General features: G+C 35.5%; 3 protein-coding genes across 4 annotated transcripts; 2 read left to right on the top strand and 1 right to left on the bottom strand.

Annotated features, from left to right (window-relative positions):
* Positions 1–18: 18 nt before the first annotated feature.
* LOC110054049 (protein POLR1D-like) lies at positions 19–11,595 on the top strand. Its single transcript, XM_020760379.2, has 5 exons — positions 19–193; positions 3,109–3,183; positions 3,662–3,756; positions 4,079–4,259; positions 9,597–11,595. The coding sequence occupies exons 1-4, from the start codon at positions 171–173 to the stop codon at positions 4,234–4,236; spliced, it is 351 nt and encodes a 116-aa protein (XP_020616038.1). The 5' UTR covers positions 19–170; the 3' UTR covers positions 4,237–4,259; positions 9,597–11,595.
* On the bottom strand, positions 6,329–13,635 carry LOC110054048 (uncharacterized). Of its 2 annotated transcripts, XM_020760375.2 has the most exons (8): positions 13,491–13,626; positions 10,874–11,130; positions 9,812–9,875; positions 9,280–9,410; positions 7,460–7,578; positions 6,997–7,129; positions 6,756–6,852; positions 6,329–6,612 (listed from the first exon to the last, which is right to left on the bottom strand). In XM_020760375.2, the coding sequence occupies exons 1-8, from the start codon at positions 13,552–13,554 to the stop codon at positions 6,563–6,565; spliced, it is 915 nt and encodes a 304-aa protein (XP_020616034.1). In that variant the 5' UTR covers positions 13,555–13,626; the 3' UTR covers positions 6,329–6,562. The 2 variants fall into 2 exon arrangements, with proteins under 2 accessions (XP_020616034.1, XP_089128691.1); XM_089272565.1 differs by having other exon boundaries at positions 6,329–6,852; positions 13,491–13,635.
* LOC110054040 (uncharacterized) lies at positions 13,636–16,717 on the top strand. The gene is made up of 2 exons (XM_089272566.1): positions 13,636–14,954; positions 15,732–16,717. Exon 1 carries the CDS (start codon positions 13,716–13,718, stop codon positions 14,166–14,168), a length of 453 nt encoding a protein of 150 aa, XP_089128692.1. The 5' UTR covers positions 13,636–13,715; the 3' UTR covers positions 14,169–14,954; positions 15,732–16,717.
* Positions 16,718–17,010: the final 293 nt, after the last annotated feature.

The following is a 17,010-nucleotide window of genomic DNA, read 5'->3' as shown; positions in this document are numbered from 1 at the left end:
GCAGCTGTTACTTCATGTAAGCGTTCGTAAGGTAACTCGTTATCTCTCGTAAATTGAAACGTAATCTCGCGGCATCGTCCGAAATATTTTTTCCCCGGTTTATTTTATGGCAACATCTCAGGGAGTTGTGTGTAGCATACTGTTTAGAGAGAACTTCAGGTTCATATGCAATGGATAACAACGAATTAGAAAGGTAAGGCTGAGACTTTCTCACTTTCTCAAAGTCGGCCGAGATTTAAAATAAAATTCTCTTTTTTATTCTTTTTTATTTGCCACTCATCTGTTACAACAGTGTGATATATAAATAAATAACATTTTAGAGTAACAGGAGATCCCAGCAAGCTCATACAAGCTTTTCTAAGGAGATCCCCCTATTATTTATATTAAACATAACTCAACAATAACATTTCATAATATATGGTGGCCATATAAATCTGTGTCCACAAAACAGCAATAATAAAGATAATGAGTTTAAATTTATCTAATAATCAATATTTTGATTAAGCACGAAAGTTTTCAATTTCTTTCTAAACATCTACGAAGACCTTATATTCTTTAAAACATCTGGTAAGGTATTCCAAATCATAGGACCTTTATATTTTATAGAGAATCTTCCATAATTTGTTCTTTTGAATTTCATATGAAATTTTCCAGAAGACCTGGTATAATGTTGATGAATAGTATTATTCAGTGAGAAATAGTTTGAGAAAGCACTAGGCAAGCTTCCCTTGGTGTATGAATACATGAATATAAGCCTATTTGGTAAGAGTTTAACTCATATATGTTTAACAATTGGAGCGATATGAATAATTGTCTAGTTACTTGCTGGTACTTAGAAAAAGGTATAATTCTTATAATTTTCTTTTGTACTTTGTATAGAGCATCTAATCTACAAGGATAAATACTTGCCCATACAACATTACAATAACACAAGTATGGGTAAACCATAGCATTATATACAGTTTGTAATGTTCTTATAGATAAATAATGTCTTACTCTAACCATAATCCCACGTAGCTTTGATATCTTAGAAGTTACTTTAATAATATGATGCTTCCAAGACAGATCATGAGCAATAAGACTGGACATTTTATCCATCCATGATTATAACGGCGGAAAACGTTTTTCCAAGAAACAGATGTGTCCGAGGGAAATTTTCTTGGATATTTTTGAAGACAAATGGAGGCTGTGATGTTTGTTATTCTTCAAATGTACACAAAAGGTCACTCTAAGTTTACCCAGCTCTCTGTTACCAGTTCATCCTGTCAAAAGACAAATTAGTCTTATTGACCACAATTCTTTTGGCATAATTAGATGAATATTATTAATCTTTTCAGCAAGTCACCGTCCACTTAAAATTTGAGGAATTCAGACTTTTTTGTTTGTTTCAATGTCAAGCTCATGGGGGTGGGATTGCCCACTGGAATCTGATTGTGAGGTCTGTCCCCTGGGTGAGGATTTCGACTGTATGTAATGTCCCTAGGGTAGGGAATTTGACACGGTCACCATCTTGAAAGACCAATTTAAAGACCTATTTAACAATTAGATCATTTGATCTTGATTTATATGAGGTGATAGCTGATAAGGCTGAAGGGGAGATCAATTATCATCACATGGAAATGTAGAGCAAGTAATCTAATTGGTGTGGAAGAATTGTAACTAAATGTTTCTCGGCATGCTTTAGAAGAATCACACAGACTGATTTGTTACAATATTATTTGAAACTTGCAGTCATGCACACATGTTCATCATTTCACTGAAATATATTGAGGTTTAAAGTTGCATAATAGTCAAATTACTTTTTTAGTGTTCTTGAGAATTTAATTATCCAGTACTTGATATTTCTAAATCTTCCTCAAATCATTGGAGAAACCAGAAAATGTTGTCATTGTGTGGATGATCTCCAGCCACTGATCAATAATGGCTGATAGTGCACAAGTAACTCAGCCAATCAGATTGTAGCATTTGCTGCATATATATATACATACATACATACATACATACATACATACATACATACATACATACATACATACATACATACATACATACATACATACATACATACATACATACATACATACATACATACATACATACATACATACATACATACATACATACATACATACATACATACATACATACATACATACATACATACATACATACATACATACATACATACATACATACATACATACATACATACATACATACATACATACATACATACATACATACATACATACATACATACATACATACATACATACATACATACATACATACATACATACATACATACATACATACATACATACATACATACATACATACATACATACATACATACATACATACATACATACATACATACATACATACATACATACATACATACATACATACATACATACATACATACATACATACATACATACATACATACATACATACATACATACATACATACATACATACATACATACATACATACATACATACATACATACATACATACATACATACATACATACATACATACATACATACATACATACATACATACATACATACATACATACATACATACATACATACATACATACATACATACATACATACATACATACATACATACATACATACATACATACATACATACATACATACATACATACATACATACATACATACATACATACATACATACATACATACATACATACATACATACATACATACATACATACATACATACATACATACATACATACATACATACATACATACATACATACATACATACATACATACATACATACATACATACATACATACATACATACATACATACATACATACATACATACATACATACATACATACATACATACATACATACATACATACATACATACATACATACATATACTTGGTAAAATTCTACCAAAACTCGAAACATGAATGCCATCTCCTTGATCTTTGACATTATATGAAAAACAGCAACATTAATAATTATTTGTTTTATGGTGACAGTTTGCAGAAATGACTCAAATTTAAGGGTTTATTAATTATGTTGTTGGGTATAATTTAATGTTACAGGCTTGCCCAAGAGGAACTTTTACAGGAAGCAAAGAGAGCTAAATCAAGAGCAGAAGAGGTGGGTCCAATGGGATGGTAAGTACAACAAAACACTTCTTAGCTACTGCAGTTATCAATATTTTTTGTCCTGAAAAAAGTTGCTACAAGAAAGAAAATGAGGTGAAGAAATACAGAAGAACTTACGTTAAGACAGCGTTCTCAAAATTGGTCGCATATCTGCAGCTGCTGGGATTGGAATCCAGTGTTAAACAGTTTTGCCACTTTCTGTGAGGCTACTAAATTTGAAAATCTACTAGTTAACCTAGGATGTACCAGCCAAACTTATTTTTTTGTTATGCAATGCAATGTTATATTGCACCTTTCCCCCAAGGACAGAATTGTCCAAGAAAAATTGTTTTGTCTATGTCTATTAGTTCCTTGCATGTGATCTCTATCATCAGGGTTACTCAAGGGTTCTTTTTCACAGGTATTTTCATGAATGAGTCAATTAATGATCAAATAAAAGAGTATGTCATTTCCAATCATTTAACTCATAATTTTGTTTGTGTTCAAGGCAGAGGTGTCCTCTTCCAGTGACAAACAAGAGATTCCTTCGTAATGTGTTAGTTAGTACGCTGGAGCCAAGAAAAAAGAAACCCAAACAAGCAGGTATAATCATGACCCAAAGTTATGCATGCCCATCAGCCCTCAAAATAATTTTCGGAAAGTTGCTGGTCACATTGACAGGCTAAACAAATTGACAGACAATGCAAGTTCATGTGCATCTGAAATGTATTCTTCTATAATTTTCATTCATTGTGCCATTTTTTCTGGTAGCTTCTATTTGTTCTTGGTAATGACATACATCATTCAATATACATCATTCATGTAACCTTGGATCAAAGATTCTTGTAGCTGCTATGTTGTTATCACTTTGCTTGTGTTTGTATTTGGAATCTTCAATGAAGTGTTTTATATTATTTTCTCATAGGTACAGAACCCTGTAAAACCAAGGAAAAAGCAACAAACCGTAAACCAGTTCACAAGGACAGTCACCGCAAGAATACATCCAAACACCGAAACAAGTCTGACAAAGATAGACACAAACATCACAAACACAAGTCCAAGCATAAACATACCAATCCATGAAGCTATAAACTGAACTACTCAAGGTACTTTGGAGTTCTTTCTTTGGACTACACACCAACCATTTACATTTATGTTACAGTTTAAAGAATTTAAGTACATGAATATAAGCAGCAAAACATGGTTCAAAATCCATACAAACGTCTCTAATGTTGAGACAGCGTCCCCCAAAACCATATTAACTCTTAAAATTTTTTATCAGTTTTGTAACAACTACAGGTAAGATTCCATTATTCACCTACCATCTGAAAGAAACTGAGATGAAAATCACATATATTTGCCCAATTTAAGAGTATCACAAAAATCATAAAAATTTTCATGTGGTGTCAGTTTATCGATTGGTGAAAACTTGAAACTCACCCCAGTTCTCTGTGCAGTTTCAGAATAGCCTATTATCTGTCATCTATACATAACAGATATTCTGAAATATATATGTAATTTGCCAAGACTTTTGAGGCTCTGTTGTAGAAATTTGTAATAACATTTTTTTCAAAATTTACCTGTTTGACTCTACCTCAAAATTTCATTAGGAAGTGGCTTGATTAAACATAATTCATGCAAAATGAAATTAAAATTTGCAAGACAGGTCTTGAGTTATTTTTGAAACTGGCAACTTGTCACATCTTCTAAGTTTAATGAAAAATACTTAAATGATGTAGTTTCTTTGAATTACAACTGAAGGAGAACCATTTGTTTACCTAAGGGGGACAGGTTTAAACGAGGTTGAGGGGTGAGAGATGGGGAACTTATGTGAGGGGCTAGGGTTGTTAACATTATCACCATTGAGAGCTAACTGCAAACAGGCTAACCTAAGCATTTTTCAGGGTAACTGCAGTGCTCTTCAGGCTAAACAGAGTGCTATTCACCCCCCTCTTTTCACCCCTTGCCTCCATTTTAGACTTGCACTTTATGGCTACCCCTAATCATGGGTAGAAGTGGTCAAAACCATAACACTGTACAGACATAACATAATGGCCATCTTGTATTATAATCTAACATAATCGCACATGTAATATATTAACTTGAAACTAGAGTCACTGAATTTATGTCTTTTAAAAAGAATAGAGAAATTTGTAGAGTTGTCAATGGCTAGAAAATAATAAAACTTTCAACTTTCTGGGTTTTTTACTGTCTTACTGCGGCCTTCTGCAGTTAAAATGGTGTTCTGTCATAAAAAAAATCTATAAATAGCAGATCGTCCAAGCTCACAGTAAGTCTGAGGACACAGAGTTGACTCTTGTTTGTGAGAAGTATTGTTTTCCAAAGACTTGATAATTGGTTTGAAAAGGAATGGAACAATTTTGTTATAAAAAGTATGAAATGAAATGTTTAGTGAATAAAATAGGCATGTCTTGTTGCTGTGTTGTAGTATTTGTTGTTTGCCATTTTCTCAGGGCATTTCAATGTGATTTTGGCAACTAGTGATATTTGGGATTCCACTACTCTCTAAATACTTATCTTTCTCTAAAGACAGACAGGTCTGTCTCTATGGATAAGAATCTGTCTTAAAGTTTACAGATGCTACAGATTCTTTCTGATTGCAACAGTTTGTTAGTGATTGTTAGTCACATGGATTTTAGTTTCTCTTTATTTATTGTTACTGATATTTACTGATTGTTATGGCTCGTTGTGTGACTGTTGTACTTCTTCTAACAAGCCAGTGCTTTGCTTCAAATTGCCCCAGACTAAAAACAGCATTACACTCTGTAAATTAAAAGAAAGTTGTTTTTATTCTAAAAATTCTTTATAAAGTATATTTGTTGCATAAAATTTACCAAACAAAGTCAGCATCTATATTTTGCCAATTTTGTGTTGGCCATTTTTACAGTGCAGGCTTTGGCTGTGCCTGTGCCAATGACTTCCCTGATAACGGTACAGTGGAATCTACTTAACAAAAACACTGAATGGTAGATCAGTATCTGTAATGAGAATGGTGTGCTTGTTACACAGCTCACTGGTACACTGGTATGGCATTATTTCCAAGGGACTTGGAGCCTGGTGATAGATTATCAACTCGGAATTTTACCTAGTAAATGGTTTTGACTTCATGGAAATGGCCACTTTCATGGCCACTTTCATCAAAAGAGAAAGAAAAGCTCATAATGAACTGTTTATTGATGGTTTCTTTTTTCCCTTCAACTTCAACCAATGCTCTGGTTTCTTCAATGAACACTGGAGAGCCCACTAGAGATAATATCTCTCTACCAAATTGTCTCCAGTCTCCAGTTTCCTTGGTTATGAAACTGTGTACAGTTTATACCAGCTCTCTCCTCATGGAAATATCCGGCTTCTTTTTAAATGTTCAACTTCTTTAACAGATATTCACACATTAGAAATGTGGTTTGTGAGAACCAAGTACAAAGTCAACATAATGAGGTTCTGCAACAAGAAAAACAACTGTCAAAAAACTCAAAGTCAATTACCAGTAGTCTGATTAAACCACTACCAAGCAAGTGTTACAAACAGTTGGCATAATGGAAGTACTGCAACAAAGTAAAAGATTACGGAAGCTACCACCTCACCATTGTCTGGTGTAATAAGGCCATGGCGAATCATAAAGTCAAGCACAACAAGAGCACAGTTTGGTTTAAATTCATCCGTTGCCATTTTCTCTTTCACCTGTTACAAAGAAAAATAAAAATATTCAAGTTATCAGACAGGGCAGAACAATTTTTTTTCTTATAAGGAGTAATTTCCGCTGTAGGAACAGCCTGTAGACATAGGTAAAATTAATATTCTGTGATACAGATTCAAACAACACACCTTGTCCATTGACCAGCAATAAAATTCACCAACTTCCCCGTCACTGTTCACTGGTTGAAAGTCGCGAGACAGTTTTAAGTCACAAACAAACTGCACTTCTGGAAATAAGCCTCTCTCATCTTCAAAGAAGTAACTGGTGAGTAACAAAGGAAAGAAAACAAAAAATATAGACGGATATTAAGATGAGATTTCTATTGTTGGCATTCCATGAAATTGTACCAAAAATATCCATTAGTGATGCTAAATGGAGGCCTATAAATTGGGATACAAGAAAAAGTGTAATAATAATTCATTGGTAATTTCACTTGATCCTGAAGATGACCTCTGCTCAGGTTGTCAGCGTGTCAATCACCACCAACAACACTCAGTTTCAGGACTGCCCTCACCCAGATACACTTGTTTAGCATAGGAGAAACTATTGTGGCCCTGCAAGCTAAGTGCATATGCAGGTGGAGAGCAGTACCTAACACATCCAGCTGATGTAGCTGTCCTAGCGAGCTCCTCTGGTATAGATGCCTCTTCTGCACACTCTCTTATCAGTGTCTCCTGAATTCCTTCCCCGCAGATCATGCCACCAGCCACCTAAAGTCAGAGATTATGTGTATATTAGTGCACATAAAGAAAAACAAAACAAAGCCCCATTAATGGCACGTTGAATTGGAGTTTGTCAGAATAAGTTAAAGTAAATTTAATTACCAGTATTTCCCTTTTCACTGTCAGTTTCAGTTAAAGGAAACAAAAACTGCTAGGTGTTGTGTCAGTTGTGACATAATTCTATAATTGCTATTACCAAAACTGAGAATGGATGTGGGTCATCCAAATTATGAAAATTTCAAAACTGTCTGTATTAGCATGGTCAGTTATGGTTATTTAACAGAAACATAGAGCTTTCCCTAAGGTAATTTCCTTAATTCTGGTTTGATACTATTCTGCATGCTAGTAACAGAAGATTAAGACAGTAAGTAATTAATTCTTCAACTAATAAAATGGATGATACAGCCTTAATCAGAATGTCCACATTGTCCTGTTTTAACACACAAAGGGACAAGAGCAAAGAACACTCACCTGCATTTTCTCTACACTTGTTTCATGCTCTCTTCACTTCCTTGTGTACTTTACAACAGAACAAAACAATACGTTAGGGGTTATGTACTTGGTATAAAGCAGGCAAGAAAGTGATAAGAGCAGAACGAAATGTAGAGTATGACAAGAATTTAGTCCCATGGTTTTTATTAGGTTCCCTTGCACTTTTTTTCTATCCTTTAATATATACATGTAAATTGTAGTTTTGTATCCTCATTGTAATCTTGTATTAATATTAATTTTTGTCATTTCTTAATCATTGTACTCTAATTCTATTTTTGTTTGTATAGCAAATCAAAAAATAATAATAATAAATAAATGTACATGAACTTTTTGAGTACTCCTTTAAATTTAAACCCCCTGTACAGAGGTTCTATTTATCAATTTATAACAGAACAGGTCACAGGATCTTTTCCTCAGCTGTGCTCATTTTAGTGAGATCTTAAATCATACTTTGTGGGGGCAGAAGGCTGAAAGGTCCACTCAAATTTAACACTATTGCAATCCTGGGACAAGATCTCTTAAATTTGTCCATCCGCATCAGTAGTTAACATGACTATGATTATTTGATACCAGCATTATTCATTATTGTACATTCATTATTTCATAGGAACAACTAGAACTCACAGTGGAATCAAGTCACTCGGCCTACACCACAATTTCTTTGTTCCCACTGAATAGAATTTTGCACTTTTTTTGCAATTCCTTATTAGCTACAGTCGAACCCCAATTATCCGGACTCATTGGGACCAGACAAAATAGTCCGGATAATTGAGGGTCCAGATAATCGAAAATATGAATATTAATGAAGAACAAAACTATTTAAATAAAGCAACATTTAATCATGAAACAACACTTTTACAAATCGCTTGGAAAACAATATAGTTTACTGTACATCTTGAACCACTCAACTGTGAACCAATCAGAACTCGTTCGAGTGTTCTTCATTAGTTACGGCGCATGCGAGCGCTGCTTTTAAAAGCAAAACAAACTTGCTTTTGACTGCGCTGTTCAGTGCTATAGTTTTAAGAAGAATATTGCTACGGATCTTGATCATGACTAATAAATATTCATGCCAAAATTGGGACTAGAGAAAAAGTCCGGATAATCGAGGTACGGATAATCGAGGTTCGACTGTAGTATACATAATTGCAAAGAGTTAAGTTCTCTTAGTCTACACTTCTAATGACTTCATCTTACAATTTGATCCAGTTTGCCTGGCCAGGTTTGTTTGGTAGGACTTCTTCTCGCCAACCACATATATATGTTTCCGCTTTCATCTGTGTAATAACCATTTACATGAACACCATACCGCACAGTCCCTAACAGGCCTGACAAGAACAGACAAGCAAAGAATAAATTAATAAAATTATTCAGTATAAGTAGTATTTACTGCAAAGCTCCAAACAGCAAGGATCTGTTCAGAATAGCTAAGAAAATGTAAATGACTTTATAGACATGTGACCAGTATAATTTGTTAAAATAAATGATCTAATCTTGGCATTAATCTCCAGCAGAGCATCTGAACAGTGTGTGGAAGGCAACAAGTTTGACTTCGATCAGGGACACTAAATACTTTCTTTGTAGCTGCTTGTCCAGGACAAAATTTTCACTTTGAATTCATAGAATTAAATGACTGTCATAATGACATAGTAGTAACATCTACAACCAAATCATGAAAACTTTCTACTTCAGAGAGAGAGAAAAAAAATTTTCATGACAGTTGACTCACAGGTGGCTGATCTCTCCATCATAAAATATGGTTTGCTGTCAAATGAAGGCATGACAGGATACATCTTGAAAATAAAACCACTTTAAGTTAGACCAATATAACATGAAACCTGAGAGCATTTTATTTCAAAAGGGTCTACCCAACTGCAGAAGGCGCGATGGCACCATGGTTAGTGCGCTCGTTTCCAGGTCAAGCGGTCCGGGTTCAAGCCCTGGCCGGGGACATTGTGTTGTGTTCTTGGGCAAGACACTTTACTCTCGCAGTGCCTCTCTCCACCCAGGTGTATAAATGGGTACCAGTGAACTTTATGCTGGGGGTAACCCTGCAATGGACTAGCATCCCATCCAGGGGAGAGTAGAAATACTCCTAGTCACTTCATGCTACAGAAACCGGGATAAGCTTCGGCCTGGTGGGCCACTTGGCTCATATGCAGCCTTAACCTTACCTACCCTACTCAGCTGCTGCTGCTGGTGGATAGAGATAAACAGAAAGATTAAACTAGGATCTTAGTCATGCATTATCATGTACTTAAACTGTGCACAGGATTTCCTATGCATAAGGTTCAGTTGCAAATGAATGTAACTCAGTGATAACGTACAAATCATAACAGTACTGGACTTGCCTACTAATTTCTTGTCTTAAGTCACACACAGTTAATAGAAACATAACATTGTCTGACTGAGTTGACTAGGAGATACCAAGTTCATTACATCTAATCTTGCTACCATGCCAACATAAAGTATGTTAACTTAGTGAATGTCCAAACTATCAACAACCCTCCACAAACTAGTTAAGCCAAATTGAAAAGATGTACCCACATTTTTATACTGACTAGAATCCACAACATTATAATTTACATGTCAATGGTGGTTTTCCTCTGTTGTTTTGGACCACACAAGAATTGTATCCATTGGTTTTTATAACACTTAAAATATTTCTTTGGCAAAAAGAAAGTACAAAATGTGTATGTGATCGCAAATTGGAAGTTTTTTTTAAGTGTGCATCATGTACATGACTGTATACAGTGGTAACATAATTCTGTTAACACAAATTTCAACTTGCCTCATTTCTCCATCCCTTTAAAGTACTAAACACATCCTTAAGTCTCAGATCTTCCATGACCTCAGCAATTTTTTGGGTTCTTTCTGTGAAATTCTTAAGTTCTAGAGTCAAAGTAACATGTCTAATTTCACCATCATTTCCTTTAACCATCACAAACACATCACTATAAGAGCTAATGAAGCTGGAAATTTGTGGTGAAATGTAACCCACTTGGATGCCATCAACAAGGAAAGGCTTGCAAGATAACTTGGAGGAACCTGTTAACCAGACCAGTCAGTTAGTGGGCAATAATATACAACATGATAATGAAGACTGTTGGATTGTGAGGAGGTAACATGCCATGAATTCATTTTCTGACCCTGTACCCTACTTGCTCTAATACCTACAGTACATGTATGAGACACAAAGAGGATGTCTGGGCACTCTGGCAGAATGCTTGTAATACGTTCTGGATATTCCAGAGTAGTGGAACGGCAGAAATGTGGGGTTATTATAGCTGTTCAAACTGTTCATACTGTGGAATAGGGTCAATCAAAAGTTTCCCTCTGAGACTTGGGTCCCAATTTTCCTATGAAACGTTTTGTCTGGGTCATCTTGAAAGAAGTCTTCATAACATACTGTTACAGGCAGTGTAGTTACTTATGGAAAGCATGAACTATTCTATGGGACATGTAACAATATACACACACTCACTTTAACAATAACAGGTTATGTAAAGATCAGGTTGCTGCTATTATTCTGTACCAATTACAACTAAAATTGTTTTGTCATGTTCAGTAATGTTGTACTGTTAACTTCACTGCTGCAACAGTAAAAACTTTCCCACAAGCCAACCATTGGCTACAAAGGAAATATCAAACAAGTTTGCTATTCCAGTGCCAACCCCTCTCCACTAAAACACCCTCATGCTTAACATTGCTAGGCACATAACTACTTAACAACAATATTATCAGATTACAAGCTCAAGATCTCTATTTAAACAATAGAGTGTTCATGTCTCGGAACTATCGGCTGATAGTTGCCTCTTGGAAATTTGATGTTCTTAAAACAAATATTTGCCCAAGAAGCAAAGTTTCGAGAGCAAATATGCTAGTTTAGTTCTGAAACATAAACACTGTATTGTCTTTATTGCTCACCACTAAATTTTCCTCCATGCGCCAGTTCAAAAATCAGATTGAATTATTTTCAACTCTTTTAGATGAAAGCCGTGAGAGCCAAACGTAAAATGTAAAAAGGAAAATAAACAAAACCCAGTTAATACAATTTCAATTGTTTATTTTTTAATAAGCTTGCTTGTTTACAGAAAATTTATCACAGACAAGTACTGTCCATCCAGGTATTTTCCTGGGACAGGCACTATGGGCTCATAGTGTCTCTCCGTAGATGAACACTATCACGTCATGTGATCAGTTTAAAACAATGAGAATCAGCGAAAATTTAGTGGTGAATGAGACTAAAGGCCAAATCAACTATCACCTCATAGAAAACTGAGAACAAATAATGTAATTATTTTTAATTAGAAGAATTATTACTACATTTCCTTTAAAATTTTTAAGACGAATCATTTCTCAATGCAGTATTCAACTTCATGCTACAGTGTAAATAGCAAAATTGCATGGATTGAATTGTTATTCGAAACTTACAGCTGTGCATACACACTCATTGGTGCATTAAAAAATTTTCAGGTTTTTAAATTGCATAACGGTCAGTTTCCTTTCTTTAGTGTTCTTCAGAGTTAAATTATCCAGTGATAAATCTTCCTCAAAACATTAGAGAAAGTAGAAAACCAAGCCATTATGCCCCCTGGGGAAATCCCATATAAAAAAGAAGGGGTGCTCATCAGATATTCTGAAAAAAAAAAAAACATATGAGGTACCAAGATCCTGCTTTGTGGGCATGGCTTAAAATTTTTTCACTCCTAAGAGGTACCAATTGCAATTAAAACAAGACCTTTCGCTTCTAATACCAAATATCTCCTGTCATACTTATTTCGGCTCAGTATCCTAAAGGGTACCAAGAAGGCTCCTGCAGTGCTGTGGACCATCTGAAGCTGAACAGCCTAAGAGGTACTAAAACTACTTTTTAACCCTTAAAAGGTACAATGAGCACCCCCATCTTTTTTATATGGAATTCCCTCCCCTCCTCCCCCCTCAGACATTATGTACATTTAGCCACTGCACTCTTATGACTGATAGTATACGAGTAGCTCAGCCAATCAGATTACAGCATTTGCATTAGTATACCAGAAGAATTCTACTATAGCAAATTAGTTTTATTGAAAAAATCCTGTAGCTCACATGCTGCAGGTAGCATTCTTACCAGTTCTCTGTCTAGGTGCGGTAACCTTTGTCCTTTAAACTATACTTATAATAAGCTTCATGAAGCTTTTATAAGCCATCTCAACTGTTTAATAAATGCAACAAGAAGAAATAATAAAGCTTACCGACTTAACTCATGTAAATGTGAAGATGTTTATCAGCGTCTTATCAGTTGTTTAAATGATGACTTAGTTCCTCACGCTAACAAACTCAGTTCTCATGCTCAGCATATGAAGAGTGGTACATGAAATGTTGCAGGTAAGCAAGAATTTCATAAAATTTACTCCAAGGCGACTTACCTGGTCGTGTAAAGTTATTCAATTGATGAACAAGGCGAAGGATTGCGGAGGACCAAGCGGCCATATTGTCGCCAAAACAGCGGTTCTAGATCGGGTCCAGTCCTCGGTGTACGCAGACGACTGTGCCACGTTCAACCATGTGATGGTGGTGGTCTTGGTTACAGTCCGTCTTGCGTCACACAACATCAAATGTCATAATTCAAGGATCAACAGCCAGGCTGTAATATGGCAGGAATACACAACGATTGTACAAACAGTTATCAAGAATCAACGCTGACATCCTTACTGAAACGTAGTATTAAAGCCAAGGAACATTCTCATTCGCCATACAGTAAGTTTCGTGTCGGCGCAGCTTTGCTGACTGACACTGGAGAGATCATCGATGGTTGTAACGTGGAAAATGCAAGTTACGGATTGACGATTTGTGCTGAGAGAACTGCCCTAGTAAAGGCCGTGAGTATGGGCTTTAAAAAATTCCCTGCCATTGCCATCACAACTGATATGGAGGAATTTATCGCTCCTTGCGGAGCCTGCAGACAAGTTATAGCGGAGTTTGGATTGGAGTGTGACGTGTACCTTGTTAAGTCAGACTTATCTTACAAGAAATTGAGTGTTTCAGAGCTGTTACCAATGGCGTTCACATCTGAAGATTTGGAGAGAGCAAATATGAAGAAATAGCATCTAATCATGAATGTTTTTCTTGCAAACTGAACTTCAGCTATAAAGCTAACGTTGCGCAACGTTGATCAACGCACGTGGTGGGGATGTGCATTGTCATGCCCAAGCTCTTGCCGAAAACGGCAAATATGATCGATGGTTTTATAAAATTTGCCTTCAGTGCGAGACTGCACATGGAAACTACTCACAAAATCTTGGGGAAAATACACGCAGATACAACGAGGCGTCTGTCATTCTCGTCCCCAGTGCTACTCGTCTTAAAATGTCGTTGACGAGTAGCTCTGGACACACCCAAAAATTCGAATTTTTTCATTGGCTGACAAAAAATGAATGCGCAGCAGAAATGAAAATTACAACGCTCTACGCATTCCATTTTACTTCCGGCCCAGATGGCGGCACCTTCGCTCAGTTGACACAGGCGCGCTTTACGAAAAAACAATGGTGACCTTTCCCGATCGATCCGAAGGAATCGTTAAAGTTTCCACGTAACCAAAGGAGTACGTCGCATGCAACGATGTCATTCACGATCGTAATCATCGTCCTTTGTTGTAGCAGCGGAGAAGGTGGGAAGAAACGTTTAGAACTCTGAGAATCAACCAGCTAATACAACAATTACTTTGTCGCTGACCATACCCCAAGAAATCATAAAATTAACTTCGAATCGGCAGTGGGTTTTAAGAAACGTTCGTCTTCCTTTATGAAAAGCTCAAAAGGAAACTTAGAGCCAGGTGAAAAGACGAAGAAATATCACTCTTGCTAAGCAAATGTGGCACTGGAAATGCGAAGGTGAGTGTGTTTTCCTCTCTCTGAAAGATCAAGGAGATCAGATTCTAGCAGTCCAAAATGTATTGATATTAAATTGCCAAAATGAGTCAAAGGTCCGTGTTATAATACTGTGCTACGTACCTGGATGATGTAGCAAATGGTCTGAACATGAAGTTTGGTTTGTTTCACATATTGTTATGTATGTATCTTTTACTATCTGTTAAGAAGCTTCTGCTGTTATAGATATATATAATATCTCTTTTTTATTATTGAGACCTCCCCTATAGTCTCCCCCCCAAAAAACACGAACAAACCTTTTGTGGTCAGGCAAGAGTTTAGTTTGCTTTAGAGCCTTCGCCCAAATTTATTTATTTATTTATTTTTATAATTTACTTGTGGAAATGATGTGTAAAGGAAAATAACCATAGATAACCATAGCTGAAATTTGAGGCCCTTTCCTCTCTCCCCACTTTAGTTAGGAAGCAACTGCAACTAGCAAAACTTTATTCCGTCACAATAACATTAATCAGTAAATAACAATAATTTATCATCCATGCAAATAACTGTGAACAAATATAAGAGACAATTATTTATACATGTATAACTGATAACGCATCATCAGGACTAGTGGGTTTCCAAATGTAATGTGGGAATTATCTCTGCTAAAAACAAATCAAACATTAAAGGTGTACAGAGTTACATTAATATCCCCATAAGAAAAATATCATAATCTTTTTGTTAGCCTTTGAAAGATAATTTATTTCCTGCCATTATTTACTATTCTTTGTTAATTTTCAGACCATAATAGTGCTACATAAATTCCTTGAAGGATGACCATTTATGGATAATTCAAATGGGAATGTTGCTCTTGCAGTTCAATAAATACTACTGAAAAAAAAGGAGATGGAGAAAGAACCATTGTTGATAGTAAAGCTATGTGGCTGATGTTCTGATCAACCACAAGACGTAGAAAGTATACATTGAGATTTGTTGTTGCACATGGTTGTATAACAGGCTGAAGAGCCTTATTACCATGAAGTAACATGAATTGTAAAAGAGCAATGTCATTGCATTGTTTCCCATTCATTTTGTTCATGCAGTTTCCTAAAAAAAAATCTTCCTTAATGTACATTGAGGCACACCAATATGAATCACTCTCTTCACATCAGGAACCTCTACATGTATACCAATGCCAGATACTAATGTTATAGTTACATCATTTTAGCTGTATTATATTTTTGGTAACACCATGTACTCATATGGGAATACTGAAATAAATTGGTGTTGTTGTTGTTGTTGAAAGCACCCAAAAGATTAAGCTTTATATAAGCTGGTTGAAAGGTATAAAATGAACAAAAACAATTACATCAACAAAAGCAGTGGGGGACGGGGGACAAAATGGTGGAATAGCCCTATATCTAGTTTTGTAATGTCTACAGGCTTTTCTCAAGCCTGAATATACAAAAACCATCATTAGATGTTCCAGATAAGCTAATTAAAATTGCTGCAGAGCCATTATGGAAGCCCCCAGCACACATATATAACCACTCGATAACAACTGGCATAGGACTTTTATTTTTTTCTTGGCGTTTTTCTTAACATGGTTGTAACCACTTCAAAAGGCCAATTGCTACCCTATACCCTGGTTACCACACACATATTTTTTTTATTCTTTCCATAGCCATGTGCAAAATAGATTTCTCTTCTCATATTTATTTAATTATAATACTGATGTAAATTAATTCTGTAAATAATGCACAATAAAAGTTGATCGATTGATTTAATTTGACAGTTTAATGATCTGTTGATTGTGTAAGACCCTTTTTTGTAAAAAAAAAATAGAACAGAATGGGGTTACTTGAAAAAATGAGGACATGAAAGATCATATGAAAGTGAGCACCTTTATTACATTCCTTGCAAGGAAAGACGAGCAAAACCCCAATACAACAAAACTTTCCTGAGTTCAACAGATTTTTATTCTGCTACAGCTTACAAACCTATGTAAATAGCCAGGAAGTAAACAGTTCTTACCATTAAAAAAATTTTCCCTTCATCTATCAGCACGGCTTATATTTAA

Source organism: Orbicella faveolata, unplaced genomic scaffold, assembly GCF_042242905.1.
Source record: "Orbicella faveolata isolate gen_17 unplaced genomic scaffold, um_ofav_v1 contig_35, whole genome shotgun sequence".
NCBI lineage: Eukaryota > Metazoa > Cnidaria > Anthozoa > Scleractinia > Merulinidae > Orbicella > Orbicella faveolata.
This window is presented reverse-complemented; position numbering and strand designations above follow the sequence as displayed.

What these genes read in the sequence shown, in the direction of transcription:
- LOC110054048 (XM_089272565.1), bottom strand. Translation starts at nt 13,554, where the DNA reads ATGGCCGCTTGGTCCTCCGCAATCCTTCGCCTTGTTCATCAATTGAAT. An exon ending in CAGGCAAACTGGATCAAATT is followed by an intron (nt 7,579 to 9,279) that starts GTAAGATGAAGT and finishes CTCTGACTTTAG; the next exon opens with GTGGCTGGTGGCATGATCTG. An exon ending in ATTGCTGGTCAATGGACAAG is followed by an intron (nt 6,853 to 6,996) that starts GTGTGTTGTTTG and finishes TCTTTGTAACAG; the next exon opens with GTGAAAGAGAAAATGGCAAC.
- LOC110054049 (XM_020760379.2), top strand. Translation starts at nt 171, where the DNA reads ATGGATAACAACGAATTAGAAAG. An exon ending in GAGGTGGGTCCAATGGGATG is followed by an intron (nt 3,184 to 3,661) that starts GTAAGTACAACA and finishes TTTGTGTTCAAG; the next exon opens with GCAGAGGTGTCCTCTTCCAG. An exon ending in AAAGAAACCCAAACAAGCAG is followed by an intron (nt 3,757 to 4,078) that starts GTATAATCATGA and finishes ATTTTCTCATAG; the next exon opens with GTACAGAACCCTGTAAAACC.
- LOC110054040 (XM_089272566.1), top strand. Translation starts at nt 13,716, where the DNA reads ATGGCAGGAATACACAACGATTGTACAAACAGTTATCAAGAATCAACG.